This window comes from Lepidochelys kempii, chromosome 25 (assembly GCF_965140285.1).
Source record: "Lepidochelys kempii isolate rLepKem1 chromosome 25, rLepKem1.hap1, whole genome shotgun sequence".
In the NCBI taxonomy this organism is placed as follows: domain Eukaryota; kingdom Metazoa; phylum Chordata; order Testudines; family Cheloniidae; genus Lepidochelys; species Lepidochelys kempii.
The window spans coordinates 13986074-14006787 of record NC_136404.1 but is presented as its reverse complement, the minus strand read 5'-3'; the positions used below and the strand labels follow the sequence as shown (position 1 = coordinate 14006787).

The window sequence follows — 20714 nt, the reverse complement described above, 5'->3', positions numbered from 1 at the left end:
TGAGGCAGGACCAAGTAAAGCTGTACAGGGGTTCCTCCAACCTGTTCTTAAAACCTCCAATAACGGTGATTTGAGTCTCCCTTGGAAGCCTGGTCCAGAGCTTAACTCCCCTTAGAGTTCGAAAGCTTTTCCTAATACCAAACCTAAATCTCCCTTGCTGACGATTAAGCCCATTGCTTCTTGTCCTATCTTCAGGGGACATGGAAAAGAACTGATCACCACCCTCTGTATACCAGCCCTTTACATATTTGAAGACCGTTATCAGATCCTCTCTCTGTCGTCTTTTCTCAAGACTAAATGTGCCCAGTTTCATGAACCTTTCCCCATAGGGCAGGTTTTCTGAACCTTTCATCATTTTTGTTGCTCTCCTCTGGACTCTCTCCAATTTGTCCACAGCTTTCCTAAAATGGGGTGCCCAGAATTGGACACAGAATTCTAAATGAAGCCTCACCAACGCCAAGGGGAGCAGGACAATCACCTCCCGTGTTCTACATCCGACACTCTGGTTAACACACCCCAGAACGATAACCGCCTTTTTCACAACAGCATCACACCGTTGACTCATATTCAGCGTGTGATCCACTAGGCCCCCTAGATCCCTTTCAGTAATACTGTCGCCTTCCCCATTGTGTAGGTGTGCATTTGATTTTTCCTTCCAAAGTGAAGCACTTTGCACTTGTCTTTGCTGAATTTCATCCTGTTGAATTCAGAGCAACTCTCCTATTTCTCAAGGTCATTTCAAATGCTAATCCTGGCCTCCAAAGTGCTTGCAACCCCTCCCACCTTGGTGTCATCTGCATATTTCATCAGCAGGCCCTCCGCTCCCTTACCCGAGGCATGAATGAAAATATTGCCTAGTGCCAGACCCAGAGCTGGCCCCTAGAGACGCCCTCCCAGTTGGACAGCAAACCATTGAGCACGCCTCTTTGAGCACAGGGTTTCAAGCACTTGTGCACCCACCTTGGTGTGGCATGATTTGTTCTGGACAAATCCATGCTGGCTGTTCCTTAGAACACTACTGTTCTCCTGGTTCGGTGCAAGCAACATTGCGCTGGGTATTGAGCGGGGACTCAGGGTGTGGTCGCTGTTAGCTGCTAACCCTGAGTAGTTGGTGCCAATGATCCACCCCAGCCAGGGCAGGGGCCCGTCTGCCAGTCCCTAGGAAAGCCGGAGAGCGGTAGACGGCAGTGACTGGTCACTGGCCCTGCCGCCGACAGTGATGCTCCTCTGGTAGTGCCTACAGTCACCTTCTCCCTTCACCTCCCTCTTGGCCTCCAGGATGCCTGGGGAGGGAGGGATGCTCTTTGGGCCCGTACCTTTCATCTCATCCTCGTACACCTTGACCCCCTGCAGGCAATGATTCTTGGGGAGCAGGGTGGTGCTGGATAGGACTTTGGTCTCGCCAGTTACTCTGTCCTTCTCCACTGTGATCTCCACTGAGTACATGGCTGGGACACAAACAGGACAGTGAGAGTTAAACCAGCCCCCGGCTCCCACCCCGCTACAAGGCTCCAGCGCTCAGAAGCAGGCAGCTAGCACGTGGGGGAGGGGGAAGGGGGCGCAAGATGGAGAGGTGCGGGTGCCACTGGGAGAGCTCGGAGCTGCTGGGTGGGGAGAGGCGGCACTGTGGGCTCCAGCAAGGAGTGCATGGCAGGCAGTCCCTAGGTCCCAAGCACTGCCTTCCCAGCAGGATGTACGTTACCTTCCAGCATCCTTAGCACCCGGCCCTCCCAGTGCTGCCGTGAGCTCCCTTACCTCTGGGGCTGTTCGGGCTCCCCTCTTGGTAGCTGATGTGATGTTGTGGGCAGAGAACGGCTTCCATTGTCACCTGTCTGTCCAGAGAGCTGAGGGATGGGTCTAGCTTGCCCCTCTCCACTGAGCAGTTGGTCAGCAGGATCAGGCCCCGCTGAGGACTCTGAGCAGGGATCTGACCCTCACTCCAGTTTTGCACATTTAGTAAAAAACCCCAATTTTCAAATTCAATTGTAGTAAGAACGGCAGGAAAGCACCTGCTCTCGGATTCTCTCAGCTGGATGCAGGAGGCAGAAGAAATTTAGGATTTGTTTTCGTCAGTCCACTGAGCTGATATGAATCAAAGACACAACGGGCTCGGCTTCTCCAGTGAACAGCTAGCCCCATGAGCCCACCTGCCCGCTGTCCTGTGCTCTGTGGCATTGCTCCCCTCTGTGCAAAGTGGGTGCAAAACACTCCCCCAGCTGGAATTCCCCACTCCCGCGGCTGGGGGCGTGTCCCCCCTGCTTTGCGCAGGGGCCCGTGACAATGCAAGGCGCAGGGTGGTGGAGAATCAGGCCCAGGGACAGATTCTCAGCTGGCATCAAATGGCGTAGCTCTGCTGGCATCTGTGCAGCGCTTCCTGGCTTTGGGCTCGTCTGATCTCCTCTGGCGCTTCGACTGCTGGATCCCCGTCGCTGGGAACACCTCGGACCCCGCTCTAGTACATTACACCTGGACCAGGAGGCCTGCTATGTCCCCTTGGCTTGGTAGCTCCTCGACAGAGCCGTGGACTCGAATGTAGCTGAGGCTTAATCCGTACTCACCTGGCTAAAGCAAATCATTTGCCACAGGAATGTAGCTTCCCTGCAGTCTCGCAGCCTCACCACTGTCATGTAACATTGCTAAGCCCCACTGCACTTCACCTGCAAACACCAGAGCTCCAGCAGAATGGCTGCATGTACCTATGGAGATCTGTACTGCCAAGCACTCCTAGCTGAGCTGGGCTGGCTTGCAAGCGGCCTTTAGTTTAGCCAGCCGGCTTTATCTAAGCAGCCAGGCTGCAGTGCTGTGTTGGGGGGTTAGACGAGCCATGCTAGGAGGCAACGTGTCCTTCCCTCTGAGCCAGCAAGCCACAAGGAGCGGGAGGCAAAGAAAGAAAGAAATCAACCCAAGGGAAAGTAAGGTGGTTTCTATCAACAGGCAACCCAAATGAGTGCAGCTGCAGCATGATTTCAAAAAATAAGAGGATAAAAGGGTAAGGCCAGAAACAGCATCTAAGATTATATAAATAACGTTTCCGCCTGGGGCTTGGAAACCAATTGAGCTGTATAGATCGCACTTGACATTAACTGGGTTTACATGTATGTAACAAGCGTGTAGTTAACAAGTATCTCCACTTCGGAAGGCCGAGGTTCTGCAGCTGTAGCTTGGATTGTTCTTGGCATTAGCTCGACCTTACTGTGTTGTAGGACTCAAGGCGTAGCTCATCTACGCAACCGTTCGCCACGCAGCTCTGGCAAAGCAGGGCTGGGGTTGGCCCGGTAGTTACATGTGGTCGGTGCCCACTCAGTGTGAAATGGCCCCACTGGAGGCAGTTGAGAAATAGCCATGCCGTCTTTATGTCTGGTCAGTGTCGGGAATCGAAATTCACAGCAATGCTTTTGGAGCTATGGCACAGCGTGAGCCTTGGAGTGGCCTGTCCTTTGCCCATCACATGGGCAGGTGCCTGTCCCCCTGCCTCTTGGAGATACAAACTCGCTGAAGTTCTGAGTTCCACCTTCCTGGCGCCCTGGGGGGGGGGGGTAACTGCCATATGGTAGAGACATACAACTGAAAGCTTGAGCCAATCCTGCAGGGAAGGAACTGTGGGTAGGACTTCTCATAGTTATTAGAGATGGGCTCAAAGTCTGGATACACAGTTAGGACTGGGCAAATAACTGATTTTTTGGTTTGGTGGCTGAACTGAGTAATCTCCCCAAATAATTGTTCCTAGATTGCAAGGCCAGCAGGGAGCATTGTGATTATGTAGTCTGACCAGGCCCAAGACCTGCCCCCAAACAATTCCTAGAGTGGAGCTTTCCGAAAAACCAGCCAAGCTTGATTTAACAATTGCTTCGGATTGAACCAAAATGAAAAAAGTTCAGTTTTTCTTGATGCAACAGAAAAACAAAAAACCCATTTCATTTCAGATGGAACAAACCAGTTTGGATAGACCCCAAACGAAGTTTTTTTGTTTTGCTTTTGGGGTTTTTGGAAATGTTTGTAATTTTCTTAAAAATACATTTAGGTAAATTCTGAAAGGAAACATCTCTCTGAAACAAAAACTGGAAGCATTTTGACATTTCCAATTTTTTTGGGGGGAGGGGAGGAGCAAAACTATTCACATGAAAAATGTCACCCAGCTCTATCCAGCGCCAGCGTTCCCAAAGGCTGAAGGGTTTCCGATTTAAGCCAGTCGCTAATTACTGGTAAAGAGAACCCGGTGAGCAGCATCATTTGCTGCATCTCTAGTACACACATGCACTGCAAGGCAACAGGAGGGCTGGGAAAGCCCGTTCCTCTCTCATAGGGTGGCTGACAGTTTTTGCCCCTCCATTTTTTTAAATTGAAAAATGGCATTTTTTTTTAAACTGAAATTTTTGCAAAAAAAATAAAAAAAATAAAAATCAAAACTCTCTGTCTTGCACAAAATTCTCCGGGGGTGTTTTTAATGGATATTTTAAAACCTGATCATGATTGACGTTTTTCATTTACCCAAAACCTGGTTTTCAGTTAAAAAAGAAAAGCCACCAAGGTCAAGTTTTTTTGATAAACAACATATTCGGGTGACCGTTCTGAATTTTGGTGAAAAAGCACCAAAAATTTTGGGGGCAAATGGATCCCTTTCAAGCCCTGCAAAATGGAAACAGCCCCAACACTTTGAATTTTCTGTGTGTGGAACTGTGTCTTCATTTCCTGAGTCAACCATCTTCCCGGGGGACATCACAGATCCACCTCCACTAGAGAACAGAACGAGACTACCGGCTCAGATCCGCATAGGTCTCGTGACACCAAACTCCCATTGATTTCAATGGAAGTTCGGCACCTCCTCACCTTTGAGGGTCTGGGCCACAGAACCTGCTCCCGCTGTTCCTTTGGGCTTGGTTTGGTTCAGTCAGACCCACCTGCGGAGCTCACCTTTGCTACGTGACAATACAGCACAGCTTGGAAAAGTGTGGGGTCTGCTTTAGGAGAGTGGGACAGGGTGAGCTGGCCCTTTAAAAGGTTGGGGCTCAGCCTGGCCTCTGCCAGGTGTAACCACCATCCCCAGGTGACAGGAATGGGGTCAGGGGATCAGGTGATGGGAGCAGGGGACTTAGAACTAGGTCTGCTGGAAGATCTAAGTGGCAGCCCGAGTGGGGGGGGGGAGGGAGTCCTAGGATAGGCCCAAAGGAACTGGAGGGCTGGATGAGCTACTGGGGAGAGGGCCTGGGGAGGGAGCCGGCTGGGACAAGGGCAGGTGACAGCTCTCCAGAGCTCCCAGGCAGGAGGCCTCAAAGAGATCCCTGCAGGGAGCAGGAGCCTGCTGGATAAGGGGCCCCAGCGAGGCAAAGCCCTCATAAAGGTCTGTGGACCTGGAGGGAGGGGAAACTGAGGCAGAGCCTGCTTTGGGTTTTGAGCAGCACAGTCCTTAGAGACTGAAATGCCCTAATAGGGCCACAGTCCTGCCAGGTGCTGAGCAGGGGCATCATGTGCTATTGGGCAAGGGGGGGCAATTTGCGAGACCTGGGTTTGCCCCTCCCCCAACTTTTCATAGGTCTATAGGCTCCATTCTGTCTTCCACTCCCCCTCCCAGAATGACAGTCACAGATAATGGCCTATATGCCGATACAGTTTTGCCCCTTGACTCCCCTGAATTTTTCTGAAATGACACCCCTGGGGCGGAGTCCCCTCAGCCTCTGTTGACCTCAAAGGGAGCCAGCACGTCATGGGCCGGGGCCCATGATCACCTAGTCTATAGCCATGCAAAGGCAGAGGCCAAAGGTGCAATGCACAGGGTGTGTGTATGTGTCCCCACAGATTGGTCCCTGCAGGATTGGATACAAGAGGCTGGATTGGCAGCTACACTAGATCTTGTATAAAACTCAAGAAGCCACAACAAGAGGGACTGAATCAAATAAAGATTCAGCCAGCCAACTGGCTTTGATTGGCAAGGTTATGCGTGGAAGGTAACTCTCCCCGGCAACTCAAGTGCCACACCAAATACAGAGCCAGGAAACGGGCTAAGAGGGAAACTCCTCCAGCACATCCTTAACGCACGGGGCTGTGTACTTAGCACTGCATCGGGCGACCCCGTGTCTCATGTTAGATGTGTGTGACTCGCGTTTCCCTGGGGCACAGCCCTTTGGATGCGCCAGACGCTGGGTACCCAGCTCGGGAAGATCCAAGTGCTGACTTCCTGGTACAAGGCGGATTTCAGCCTGCCCCTAATAGGATGTGTCTGGTATCAGGGGGCTTTGCATGCCGTTCCCCCGGGGAACGGTTCCACGTGCAGAGCGTACGACTTGTATTGAAGGACCATCACATTAATGGATATCTGCGAGTCTAACCCCGAGTGATGGATACCAATAACCTCAACCCACCTAGCTGAAAACTCCGACCCCACCCTGCACATTCCTAACCCGAACCCTATTCCTGACCCCCGTGCCGTACACCCCTGTCCCCAACTCACGCTGATAGACACCTGCAGCCCTGGTCTGAGATCTACAGCTTTGCTGCGATTTTCTCTTCCAAGACAAAACAACCCTGGTGAAGCCCCACGGCATCCTGCCCCCACCCAGCGCTAAGTACCATGGGGCAGCAGGACTCGAGCATCCTCCCTGGGACAAGAGGCGACGTACATACCTGCCTTCATCATGTCAGTGGCCTCCACCAACTTCAAGGGGCTGTTGGAGATCTTCTGCTCCGCTTTGGGGAAGAAGAAGAAAAGCAATTGACTTCCCAAGCTGGAAATTTCTCTATCCAGGTGACCTGCCATAGCAGGGGACACGCCCTGTTCCCACCATGCCCTGCTCCCAGCCATGCCCCATGACGTCCACCACAACAGGGGACGTGCCAGGACTGTTCCACGGGTGCTCATAGCGACCGCTGCATGCGCCGGGCTTGCAACAGTAACGATCATCCAGCTCGCCTCTTTGACCCCGCGCCCCGGGGAGCTGGGGGGAGGCCCTTTCCACCACCTGGGAGGCTGCTGCCCCCTGCAAATGGGCTTTCGTGCCTTAGGTTAGCTCCTAGTTCACTCTGCAGAAAGCGGGCGCAGTCGGAGAAGGCTGATAGCTGTTGCCCCTGGGCTTAATGGAGAGAGGAGAAGGGGGTTTTGAAAGGGGATGCTGGAGGAAAGGAAGGGGTTGGTAAGGTGGGTGACTCCAGCAACCCACCCTGAGCTGTGGCTGGGGGCATTTCCAGGGCTGGGATGGCGCTGGGTGGCACCCAAGCAAAGGGGAATCTACTGACTGAAGGAGCCATTCCTGCTCCTGGGGATCCACTCCCTGCAGAGCGAGGCGACTGGGAGCTCAGCACTGACTGGCATCCAGCGGCCAAGCCTGTCCGAGTGCTGCCCAGCCGTGCAGCGTGACCACGGACTGCGAGGCCAGGGCACGGCCCAGCAGAAGGCATCTCGTTCTGCTTCTCCTGCCTAGAAAGCCCACCACTCCGAGCAGGAGCGCTGGGGAGCTCGCTCTTAAATGAGGGGAGCATGGGTTGTGCCCACGAAGGAAGGAAAGTTAGATCCCATGGATGAGACAGGAGAGAACCCACCTTTAGCTGTGCCCAGCGGAGTCTGCAAGACAGAACACGGAGAGGTTACAGGAAGCACTGCTAACTCCGAGCCCTCCTACGGCACCCAAGGCCTCCACACAGCCAAGCATGCATTAGCTAATCCAACCAGGAGAACAGCAAATGGCTCCCCTGCTCGCTGCTGCAGGCTTGCCTGCCAGCGCAGCGCATCGGGGACGTCTCATTCTAACCATGTGGCTTGAGACTCGTTAGCTCAAATCACAGGACGTGGGGTCTGTGCAAGCAGAGACAATGGAGCGCCCAGAATCAGCGCACTTCGAATGGGGAATACGGTGCGGAACTGGCCAGCGTGTACGTGCACGGATGGGATCGGGGCCGTTCAGCTGCTGTGTCATAGACCCTTTAGGGCTAACGGCAGCGAGTCCCCTTTAGATTGAGTCCTTGTCCTTCACCTGGGGGTTGAGCTTCCCAGCCAGGCGGTGAATGGGTTTGCAGAACTCAGTCATGCGGATTCCAGCTTCTTTCCAGCATTCTCGGTCTTCATCAGCACAATTATTTCCACCCAGTGACAAACACCAGCCAACCATCGGCCTCTTAATTCCCCGCGAAGCCCCACATCCCCATAAACCGGGCTGGGCGTGCGGAGGGCCCTGAGTGTCCACTCTGATCCAGCAGGGGGCGTGGCTGAGCACAGCCGCTGACGACAGCTGCCCCCGCCCCCCCGGCAAACAACCGTCTGCTCCCCTGCCAGGCTGGGCCACGCGGCTGATTAACCGCACAAACGGGCAGCTCGCCAGCGTGCCTTGGCCTTGCTGAGCTCTGCGATGGCAAGGCGGGGGCGCACCGGGCAGGGCTGTGGGGCTGGCCCGAGCGCAGTGGCTGAGGCGCGAGGATTTTCTCGGGGGGCGGATGTGGGCTGGGGGCAAAGCTCTGCCCTGGGGACGACAGGGGCTTGATTTTCAGGGGAAGAGGCGCTGGTTGTCGCCGGTTTCGATCGCACCTGTTAATAAAGCCACGCAGCACGGTATACTCTATGCCCGAGTCACCCCTGCCTCGCTTCTGTGTCACGGCTTGCACCGGTGCACGTGCAAAATACTCCTGAGCGGAACCGCCCCCAAGCCGTGCGCCGAGTGGATACCCAATGCTGCCCCTCCGATCTGGCGGCATTTTACCTGCAGGCAGCCGCGAAACCGGGGCCTCGTGTGCGGGGTGCAGACATTTCTGACAGCAGCTCGGGCAGCCGCCGTTACACGCACGCGCCACGCGATGGCAGAGGAACCGATTCCAGGCCCGTTTCCCCGAAGGCCTGGACTCGAGGCCATTTGGTGCATTACAGCAACGGAAGCCCTGCCCTGGGCAAGGGTGGCTGAGGGTAAACGGAGGCAGCTGGTTCTGTCCCTGCTGCCCCTTCACAGCTGTCTCAAGGGAATAGCCAGAGATGCTTTCGCGGGGCATCCCTTTAACCCCCCCCCAACCCCTCCATGACAACCTGTGCACGGGGATACCGTTGCGATTCTGGGCTCCACGGTACTCTAGGGGGTTAATGGCATTGACCTCTTTAAGGGAAGGTTTTGAGGCCAGCCAGGGCTAAGCTTCCCCTTCTCCCCCTCTCCTGACCTTCTGTGCGTTTGCTGCTTTCTCCTCCTTTGCTGTCACTGCTGCCTCCTTCCCCAGCTTCTCCTTGGTGGAAGGCGCCGAGTCCCCGTTCTCCAGAATCTCCAGCTCCTTCTCTAACCTGGAAGACAGAGTGAGGGTGCTGAGCAGCGTGGGGTGGGAGGGGGCAGCAGGTGCTTTCCCTCCACCGCCCCCAGTGTCAGCCCAACTAGTCACAAAGGAGCCAAGTACAAGAGAGACCCCCGGGGAACCTGAGGGCAAAATGCTTGGTTATGTTATCCAGGCCAAGATCAGCCCCCCCACCCGCACAGGTCCCGCCCCACCAGCTTGTCCTGGGAGCAAAGGGAGGTGGAAGGACAGAACCAAAGAGATCACAATTAAACCTCCCGAATCCCAGCCCCCTCTGCTCCACCCACTAGACCCCACCTGCACCCAGCACTGGGGATAGAAGCCAGGAGTTCTGGCTCCCAGCCCCCTCTGCTCTACCTACTAGATCCCACTGCCTTCTCAGAGCTCCCAACATACACTTCGATCTTGACCTACAGCACCCTTGCTCTTCCCTCGAGTGCCCACAATGCCCTGTCACTGTACCCCCGTCCCACCGAGGCCTGATTCTGATCTCATTCATGGCCTGAGCCAAAGCTTATTGAAGCCAAGGGGAGCCCTTTCGTTGGTTTTCAATGGGGCCCCTACTCTGTTGCAAACCAGCTGTAATTCATGGAAACCAAAGGACGAATGCTCATGGAAATGCAAGGAGAATCAGGCTCAGGATATGAAGCAGAGGGCACCAATCTTGCCCATCTGACGACTGTATGACGCAGCCGGAGCTCAGCCAACCCCAAACCTGCCTCCACCCACGGATTTAAACCGACCCACCCAGGTTTTGTTGTTGCTAATTTCCTTGGCTTCGCGCAAGGGCCTGTTTTCACCATTGCATTAACCATGCCTTGCTAAACCCCCGGTGCATGGAACAGGGCCAATTGGTACGATGCAACCCCCCGGCAAAACAGGAAGGCCTAAAGGCTGCAGGTGGGATCTAGAGCTGGCGAGCTCCTCCAATGGGCAGATTATTATTTATAAGGCCCTAAAATTCAAATGGGGCTGTGGGTGTTGGAGAGAGAGGGGTGGAAAAGACCCCACCGCCTGTTTTTAACTGGTAGAACCCAGACATGGCTGAAGGAGCTAGACAGACAGAGGGGAGTGTGCGGAGACTGACAAACAGACAGGCGGGAGTGTGCGGAGACTGACAAACAGACGGGCGGGAGTGTGCGGAGACTGACAAACAGACAGGCAGGAGTGTGCGGAGACTGACAAACAGACAGGCGGGAGTGTGCGGAGACTGACAAACAGACAGGCGGGAGTGTGCGGAGACTGAGAAACAGACAGGCGGGAGTGTGCGGAGACTGAGAAACAGACAGGCGGGAGTGTGCGGAGACTGACAAACAGACGGGCGGGAGTGTGCGGAGACTGACAAACAGACGGGCGGGAGTGTACGGAGACTGACAAACAGACGGGCGGGAGTGTGCGGAGACTGACAAACAGACGGGCGGGAGTGTGCGGAGACTGACAAGCAGACGGGCGGGAGTGTGCGGAGACCATCGGATCGATGTTTCATGGGCCAGACACTCAACTGGTGTAACCCAAATACTCACTTGGTATAACTAGGTCCACTGAAGTCAGTGGACCCGTGCCGATTTACACCAGCTGAGGATATGGCTCTCCACGGTGTCATTTTGCAAAGCAAATTCCCCAAGGGAGAGACTCCCACCCAACTCCTTAAATCCTCGAAGGGGGGGCATCATCTCCTGCCCCCTCCACTCCAGCCACAATGTCCCACTTCTCCTACAACTACCTCTGCGACTTCTTCCCCACCATTCCCACGGCACGGAGCACCCTCCTAGCTCTGGACCGCCAAGCCACCCCTCTCCGTCCTCAGTCAGATTATTCCCCAGGCTCTGTTCCTGCCACGTTGCCCGCAGGGAGTGAATCAATAAAGGAGCGAGCACAAGGCCTAGGTGCCATTTAAGTTCTATTTCGAGGGCTTCTGTGGTGCCTACCCCTTTCCGCCGGCGCTCCCAGTTCACCCGTGCCCCTTGAAGCCGATGGGATCTAAGCATGTGCTGAAGGCCTGGCTGAATCAGGGCCCTTACGTGACAACCAATGAGAAACCCCCACGTTCATTTTATGGTGCAGCGGTGGCCGTCCTGGCCAACGTCAGGGTCTGAACTGGGGGTCTCCGGAGCTCGCCACACGAATTCTGCCGCTTGAGCTAAAAAGCTTGGTTCTAAGAGCTGTGACAGACCCATATCCTCTGTGGGTCAGGCGCAGGGAGGGACAGTGACACACACCAGCCAGTGGGTAACAACGGCAATTTAAGTATCCAGTGGCGAGGATCGGAGGGCCTGACTTTCAGAGGAGCCGAATCCGCCCTCATTTCCATTGACTTCAGCAGCAGCTGCTGGCGCTCACCAGTCCTGAACGGCAAGAGACAGTGGCACGGCTGTTGATTGCACTTGTTTCCCTTCAGGATTTCACCAGGTCCACGAGCTTTTCACTCCCTGCACCGAATGTTTATAACAGCTAGGGGAGGACAACAGCCACCGACAAATCAGAGCTACCCGTGCAAAGCCTTGAACTAATGAGCCAACAATGCACGACCCTTTCCAAGGCAGGACGTTGGCTGTGGATGGAAGAAGGCAAAAGGAGCTGCAGATTTCCTGTCCACATGCCACATGCTCTCTGCCAATACCCAGGGCTCTGAGAGTGGACTCTCTAGTCCATTGGGCTGTGTTAAGGAAAAGTTAGCACATGTGACTACATTTTGGTTTGGGGCCCACCATTGTTTAAATGCCAGCACATCATATACCAGGAGGAGTGATCCTTAGATACTGAATCCCTGTAAAATTCCTCCTCCTTGTCTCCAGCCTGCCTTGACTCCCAGTATCTGGTTTTTGTCAGTCTCTAACTCCCTGTCTCTTTGCCTTGATGTGAGGCCTCCCATCCTAATAATAAAGGTTACTGATGCATGGCTTTAGGACCATGCTGTGAAATTAACATACTGGTATAGCACGAGAAATGCACCAAGCAGGGATAGGTGGTAGATAAGACAAGGGTTTATATATTGGCTAAGGTTTCCGATGCACGAGGGCAACATGCTTTGCTAAAAAGTATATAACCTTTGTATAATCTGTATTCAGGGTCCCCTCCTGGCTAGCAGGGGGGCACCACGCTCGATACTGTCTTTTGGGAACTCTGCCGTTGTGGACTTTGTTTATGTGCCTCAGCCTAGATTCAAACTGTGTGTGTCCTATCAGGTATAATTCGCAGCATTGGTGTGTGTGTCCTACCAGGTGTAATTCGCAGCAGTTGTGTGCGTGTCCTACCAGGTGTAATTCGTAACAGCTGGCAGCACCCAAGATTGTTTTTTAAGTGGCTAGTGATTTGGGGTGTTTCCATTTCTGGAGACCCAACCGAAGCACCTTCAATGGCCGGGATTTTCAGAGTGGCTCAGGGGCTTGGCCCTTTCTGAAGATCAGGCTAGAGACTTCGGAATCCATGTTGGAGCAGAGATGCATACATTTGGGAGTGGATTGTGTACAATGCTGAACTTTAGCTACGATCTGCCAAAGGGATCCCAGGCAGGCGAACCCTTCTTTCTGCTGACCCACTGTGGATGGATCTGTCCACATGGATGCCTTTGCAGCATCGGGGCCCTTGGTCACCGCATCCTGTGGGCCACTTATTTCAAGGCTTTGCACCTCACCATACTTACCATTCACACAGCGCTGCCACCGGGACAACAGCATCTCCTGCTGCTTATAAAAAAAAAGGACAAAAATACCATCCCGGTTTGGAAAAGGGTCACCCTAGTCTGGGCTGCTCAGCGACATCTGGCTGCGGGAGCTCAGTGGGATCGAGAGCGTGCAGGAGGAGGGAAGTTATGGAGCTGGTAGGAGAAAGGGGAAGGGGCAGGATGGGTAGAGGGTGACATGTCAGAACCAGGACAATCCCTGCTGCAGTTTTTTTGTGCGAGGTGACTGTTTGCTGGGGCTTACAGCATAGGAGTGAGGATCAGACTCCTGGGTTCTAGCCCCAGCTTGGGAAGCGGAGTGCGGTCTAGTGGTCAGAGTAGAGGAACAGGAGTCAAGACACCTGGGTTCTAGTCTTAACTCTGGGAGGGGGAGTGTAGTCAAGTGAGTCGAGCAGGCAACTGGGTCTCAGGATACACAGCGTGGATTCCTGGCTCCATACGTGGCCTTGGACAAGTCACGTCACTGCTCTGTGCCTCAGTTTACCTACCAGTAAATAGAGATACCTACCGCACAGGGGAGCTGTGCGCTAATCCATTAGCTGCAAATCCCTTGGTCACCCTCTGACCATAGGTGTTTCAGGAAAGACGAAATGCTAGCATCACTGAGAATTTCATTTTTCAATGGAAAATGCCGAAGCAGTGGAATTACACTGGGTAGCATTAACCAGTGCTCGCACTTGGTCTCTCCCTAAGCCCCTGCGGTCAGAGGATTCCCGAGTGTTTGCCGCAGTTTTGCCTTTTTAGCACCAAACAACTTAGCGTCAAACCCCATTTTCCCCTCCCTTCTCTACAGATGGTTGAATCATAATCAGGAAAATAAGGCAGCCGTTTACAGAGCTGGCCCGACGACAAAAAACCATTTATTGCGGGAAGATCATTCATCTACCTTAAAAGGCTGAAATTTGGCAGCTACAGAATCTGATCAATTCTGGTGACAGTACGAGGGCTGCACAGAGTAGAAGAAAATGTAGCTTCGGACAAAAACCATTCACTGGAACTTTAAAGAGCATAAAATCATTGGGGCAGGGACTGTGTTTGTACAGCGCCTAGCACCCTGGGTCCATGATGGCAGCTCCTAGGTATTCCTGCAATAGAAATAAATACCTAGCTCTTATAGAGCGCTTTTCAGGAGATCTCCAAGCATTTGACCATCTTTAATGTATTCCTCCTCACAGCACCCCTGTCAGGCAGGGCAGGGCTTTAATCCCCACTGGACAGATGGGGAATAAGGCACACAGAGGCTAAGTGTCTTGCCCTAAGTCACAGAGGCAGTTGAACCAGGTCTCAAGTTCTAGGCTAATGACCTGACCACTGGACCATCGATTGAGTTGAGGATTTTATAACTCCTGAGCTTGGCTCGCCTCTCTGTTACACCACTTCTGCAAGGATAACTCAACAGATCACAGATAACTGTTCTTGTTATCTGTATAAAACAGCACATGGAGGCCACAGCCAGACCAGGACACCATTGTGCCAGGCGCCGTACAAACAAGGCGGCATACACTCATAGATCATAAGGCTAGAAGGGACCTCTCCCGTCATCCAGCCTGAACCCCTGCACAGCACTGGCCAGAGAACGTCCCTGGGCTAATTCCTGTTTGAACTCAAAGTTAAACCTGGCAAAATTAACTCGAGTGTTGCCCCAGTTCGATCCTGTCCACACGCAAAGCCCCTTAACTTGAGGTTGGGGGTGCGTCTAGCTCAAGTTGGCTGGCCCACCAGGGGATCTAGGCGACAGCTGGCGTAAGCATAACTCGTCCGCCGCGAACACGACCACTCTGTGTAGCTAGTGTAATTTTGCAGTGTGGATGCTCTCACTTGAGCGAGGCTATAGCTCAAGTTAACTCTGCAGTGACGGGCCCACACCTCCTAAGAGAAAATCCCTGCACTGAGAGCTTACAGTCTGAACAGGCAAAGGGTGGGAGAAAGGGAGTTTCATTAGCCACATTTTACAGAGGGAGAAACCAACACAGCCAACCCCAAATGTTCAGAACTCCTGAGTTAAGTCCCCGAAACTTAGGAAACCGGCTTAAAAATGAGGAGGTTTTTAAAAACGCCCCAGGATTCTTTTGTTTGCCTTATTCGCTTTTGAACCTTGCCGGGGTCACAAGGGCTAGAACGGTAGGGGTTCGTCTACACAGCCATCGGCGGTGGGGCTGCAGTGTGGGTCAGCATGCCCATGTGACTAGCTGTGAAGATGGGGCCACGTGGGCTGTACAAGCCCATCCAGAACTCTGGATACATACTCACATCCCTCCCCTCTTGCAGGGTCCCAGCGCTCAGACTCCAGCCCACATCCAAACATCTACACCATAATTTTACAGCCCTGCAGCTCAAGCCCCGTGAGCTTGAGTCAGCGGAAGTGGGCCAGCCATGGGTATTTCATTGCAGGGTAGACACACCTGTAAGCCCAGGGTTCAAACTCAGGCTCATGCCAACCCCCCTTCTATCAATACACAAATCGTGCTAACCCAGGGCTCAAATCCAGGCTCCCATGGGGTGGAGGGTCTGAGTGCCTCAGTCAAGCCAGAACCCAGAGTTCAAGGCCTATTGCCTTGCAGTGTAGATGCAGCCCCACTGGACTGGTACTCTGGGAATCTGCCAGAAGTATCCAACAATCCCATGGGTCGACATTCTCAGTCTTCTGGACAGTCAAATTTGGTGGATAATAATGTTTTCCAACACTGCACCATGAACAAAGTGCGAGAATGGCCACATTTTGGGAGGGCACTAGGAAGTCTGGGATATGGGTGGTTGGATTTGGGCCTGCATAAGGCAGCACAGAGGCTGGATCCCGGGGTTTAATAATTCCTAACCTGGGATTACAAATGAGTGTAAACACTAAGCCCTCAGTTCACAAAGCCGGGATCTGCTCATTCGAGTTCTACTAACCCTGGGCTTACATTACAATGTAGACATACCCTAAGGGACTTGGCCAAGGTCGCACACTGAGTTGGTGGCAGAGTTGAGAATTAACCCAGATCTCCTGCGTCCCTTTCCAGTGCTTTCCCGCTCCTTACTCACAGATGAAAATATACCCGGTGTAAATGTGATGAAACGGAACCGCTCCGGGACTCCCCTACTTTTGCAAAGCACTGAGCCAGACATGAAAATGTTTAAAACAAGCATCAGTTTTGCAAACAGCTCCTTGGGGAGGCTTGGAATATCCCAGCCTGCAGCAACTGTCTCCTGATCACAAAAGCATCGCGTGGTGAAAACTAGGAAATGAAACCAACGAGACTAGTTTTGCTACCTGCGTGAAATGCAAAAGAACAAAAACAAAACAAAAAAATCCTCCATAAACAAACAGTATCAGCAGTGAGAATGAAATCAGATTTTTAAAACTGCAGAATTGTTATGCTCAAGCATTCAAGAATCAGGAGTCCAGCCCCATAAAAATCACAATATTGGCTTAAAAATGAGATAATAATATAGCTTGGGTATTTGCTTTCTGGTTTTGGAGCCTTTAAGTCACACACAGGTCATTAATGGCTTTTAGCCAGGATGGGTAAGGAATGGTGTCTCTAGCCTCTGTTTGTCAGAGGGTGGAGATGGATGGCAGGAGAGAGATCACTTTATCATTACCGGTTAGGTTCACTCCCTCTGGGGCACCTGGCATTGGCCACTGTCAGCAGACAGGATACTGGGCTGGATGGAGCTTTAGTCTCACCCAGTATGGTCATTCTTATGTTCATGCTTTCAAACTTTTCTCTGCAACCGTGAAGGTCAGAAACTTTTTAAAAATAAAAGCCAAGATTTTTCTACATTCACATGACTCTGGGAGCTGGCAATTTAAGAAAAGCTCCAAACATCATGAGACTCGCGATAAAATTAAATTAAAATTAGATCGCAAGAGTTGGCAAAGTGGACGTGGGGCAAATGTAATCCTTGTTACAACTGAGCAGCCTCACTGAAACCAACGTGGTGCAAGGTTTCGATCCCAAAACAATCAAAGTGAATACAAAGACTCTCATTGACATCCACAGGCTTTGGATCAGACTAAAATCATGTTCCTTGGGTTTCCGGGGTTATTAGTCAGCTGAAATATTTGTTATGTTATTAGGTGAATGAAATATTTCAATTTTTGCTGAGCTTTTTGCCCCCAAAAGCTTCACAATTTCTCATAAAAACCTGTCCTCATTTCCCAACTGGTTGTGGTTATTAGCCATTCAGGCAGGGAATTTTTAACCAAAGAGGCCTCGTTCTGACCTCACTTCTGCTGGTATGGAACCAGGGTGTCAGTGAACTTCCTCCAGATTTGTACTTATAGCTGAGATCACCATCCGGACTGGACATTCACAATTTTTATTTTGACAGTGTCCCCTTCAGCGGATTTTTATTTTGGTCTCCTGTTTGTAAAGCGTCCTTCCCCGCTCTGGTCTCTGAAAAATCCATTGTGCCATTAAACAGGCACAATGGCCTCTTTGGATCTGACCTATATCTGCACTGATTCTCTGTAATTAATGGCCAGCATGACAGAGAGGGAGTAATTTACTGCATTCTGGCTGCTGGGATACCTCTCCTAGCAAGGCTTCTTTGCTGCTGGCTTTTTCTTTCTGCTCTTTGGCAGCTGAATGAACAAGAAGGAGGTTAGTGGGAGAGGGTAAAAATCTCTCGTTTTTCCTTCTAACTCATCGGAGTCTCCTAAGATATATGACTGCAAAGCCAGCACTCCAGATCTGGTTGCTGCCGTGGTTCAATATCCACTGGAAGGCTAAATAGCAGTCCGACTCCTTCCCGACTAGCCAGCCAATGCCACCTACCAAATAACAATAAATATCTGATACCACGTGCGCACTGCTATGTACAGGAGACAAATCCCAGATCACAGCGGTCTGAAAACAGCCATGTGAGGGAATCCATACCTTCCTCCCCAGAAATCAGTGCCATCTAGGCCATTAGCCAATCACATTGCATACATGCTTAAGTGTACTCTGATTGGTGACAGAGTTCTAACGAGTCTGAAAGTGACCGCCCCAATCCCCGAGACCTCTTAAAGGGTCATCTAGTCTGACCCCCCTGCCAAAATGCTGGATTTGTTGTGTCTAACCCATCCAAGGCAGATGGCTGTCCAGCCGCCTTTAGAAAGCCCCCAGTGGAGGAGCTTTCACAGCCTCCCGAGGCATCAGTTCCATCGTCCTACTGTTCTTACAGCCAGGAAGTTTTTCCTGAGATTTAATCTAAATCTGCTGTGCTGTCGTTTGAACCCCTGGCCTCTTGCCCTGCCCTCTCTGGCAAGAGAGAACAACTTTTCTCCATCTTTTTTATGGCAGCCTTTCAACTATTTGAAGACCGCGCTCATGTCCCCGCTTAATCTCCGAATTGCGAAGGGGAAACGGTTGCACTTTTTGCAATAGGCGAGACTTCCCACTGCTTCTAACGAGGACCTTGAGCACGTATGTAACAATGCACAGACTGGGTTCACTTCTGCTCTCGGTCACATCCCATTGAAACTGCAGGGTGGATTGGTGCTCGCTGTGAAATGCGGAGTCCAATTTGTCTGCGGATGGTGGTGCAGCCATGCAAGAAACAGCTGTGACTGGCCTCCTTGGGGGCGTCCCCTTTGTCATCCGTGGAGGGGAAGGGAAAGGCAGAGCCCAGGTGGTGAGGGGACAGGCGTTCGGCTCTGATCAATTTCAGGAACACAGATCAGCTGAGACGGTATAAACCCACTTTGTCCCTGAGACTGAGAAAGCAAAATGGGTCTAGACGGATGCGAGACATAGACTCTTAGGAGCTACGAGCTAGAGATGGGAAAGGCCCAGCTAATGTACCCCTCCCTCCCGCAGCCAACATTAGGATCATCCCTCCACTGTATATTGTCATGGAGCTTTGTCCATGGCACCAAGTGCTCCTTGCCCCTCAGCCCTGAGTTTGTGTGTCTAGCTGGGAAGCTTTCGGCAGCCTCCAGCAACATGAAAAGCACAAATGCCATTAGGGAGAGAGCTGGGGGAGCGAATCCATCTGTGTCGAGGCATACCGCCCCGGGGGCAGCATTACAGTGTCACAGGTTCCTGATGAATTCAATTTCCCTCCTTTCCCCCTCCCAGTCTCGATTGGATTTTCACTTTAAATAATGTCGTCTCCTAATTGCCGCTGATGGCTGCTCGAGGGTTCTGGGCGCGTGGCTGTCGGCCTCTCCCCACAAGGACAAAGCAAGTGCGCTCTGAAATCCCCTCTGCATGAGGAGAAAATTACAGGGGGAAAACCAAACTGCTTGGCCTTTGAACCGGGAGGGAAATTAGCACTTAAGAAACGGAGGGGACGAACTAACAGTACTGGCTGGAGATGGCCAGTGTTAGCAAGGCCAGATGTCATACAACCGTCTCCACTGCAGATCAGTCCTGACCCATCGCCCCTGGCTCTTCCAACCCCAGACACTCTACATCCAGCTCTGCCGATGCCCCTCCATGATCCCAATCCGTCACCGGCTGCTATTCCAAACCCCGGCTCATTTTGGTGCGGGGAGGGAGTCATACATCAACAATACCTCAGGGGAGGGGAAGTTTGGATGAGTTTCCCACATAGCCGAATGGGAGTCCAAACTGCAACTCCTCCGAGGCACCGGGGCAGCATTTTGAAATTTCCTGCAGAAACTTTTTGGGAAAATCCCATTTACTTGAACTCCCTGATTTCCAGCCAAAAACAGATTAGATGGAAAATTTCCCACCGGCCCTAGCTGCCAGCACACCATAGTCAGAAGGTCAAGGCTGCTGGACGGGTTGCGGGAGGCTTTAAAGTGACAGAGGAGGAGGACGGCTCTGGAAAAAAACCTCAGGACTTAGAAAGGGATGCAGAGCCAACAGAGTCCCCGGTGCCCCGCTCTGCAGCCCAGCTATGGAGCTGTGACTCTGCCCCGGATGCACGGACAGTGACTTCGCTCCACACGGCGTGGGGAGAGGACGGGAAAAGTGCCTCTGTCAGCAGCTCCTGGATGGAGGGAGCTTGGAATGCTGAGCTGTGTGTGTCGGACGCTCTCCCGTGTGGGAACGGGGAGCTCAAGCCCGTTGTATTTCCTGGCAACACCCAGCCGGCTGGATGCGCCTGAAGAAGTTGAGCTGCCCCTCCTACATAATCCTTCACTCCCCTCCATCCTATTCCCCGCCAAAGCCCCCCACCGCTGTGCACAGCTCTCCCCCTGACACCCGGCCCCAGGTACAGCAGAGCGGGAGACACTCCAGGACTGGAGAAGCCAAAATAGCACGAGGTGTCTTCAGGGCTTCAACATGAACTCGCTGCTAGCAGGAGTACGAATCCGGCGGTCCTCGCTCAGGCAACATGCCCAGTGATTGCCACAGGGGCTTTGCTTGCCAAAGGTCTGAGTCAAGAGCTCAGGATTTAGCCCCACTTATAAGAATAGCTTATATTTACCACCTCTTATGAGAGAATCTCAAAGCTCTACGTACAAACCACACGGTGAGGTAGGGATGGACCAGTTCTCCGTTTCACAGACGGAGAATCAGGGAGATTAGATGACTTGCCCAAGGTCACACAAATAAAATCAGTGGCAGGGCCAGGAATAGAGTCCAGGAGTCCTGGTGCCTCACCCCCACTTTAACTGCTAGATCACACTGCCTCCCCAAATCAGGCCTAGCACTTCAGCATCCTGACTCAAAGGCACCTGCTCAAACCACGCTACCTCAGACCCCAGACGAACGCTCCAGAATCGTGTGTTCTGTGCGGTCTGAGGCCTGTGCTGTGAACCTGGGGTTCACCATGGGTCCCTTTCCAGGTGGCTGTTTCTCCGAGCAGGAGCCAGCTAGTCCACATGCAAAGGGAA

The 20714-nt window shown here is 52.6% G+C and overlaps 1 protein-coding gene across 2 annotated transcripts in view; it reads right to left on the bottom strand.

Annotated features, from left to right (window-relative positions):
• The window catches only part of PALM (paralemmin), a 73026-nt gene that overhangs the window by 8713 nt on the left and 43599 nt on the right, over positions 1–20714 (bottom strand). The window contains exons 5-8 of one of the 2 annotated variants that reach the window (XM_073324549.1): positions 9127–9244; positions 7531–7552; positions 6619–6681; positions 1317–1448 (exon numbers count right to left, since the gene is read on the bottom strand). In XM_073324549.1, coding sequence (XP_073180650.1) covers positions 1317–1448; positions 6619–6681; positions 7531–7552; positions 9127–9244 — 335 coding nt within the window. The remainder of the gene's footprint in view (positions 1–1316; positions 1449–6618; positions 6682–7530; positions 7553–9126; positions 9245–20714) is intronic. The other variant, XM_073324550.2, reaches the window with a different exon arrangement.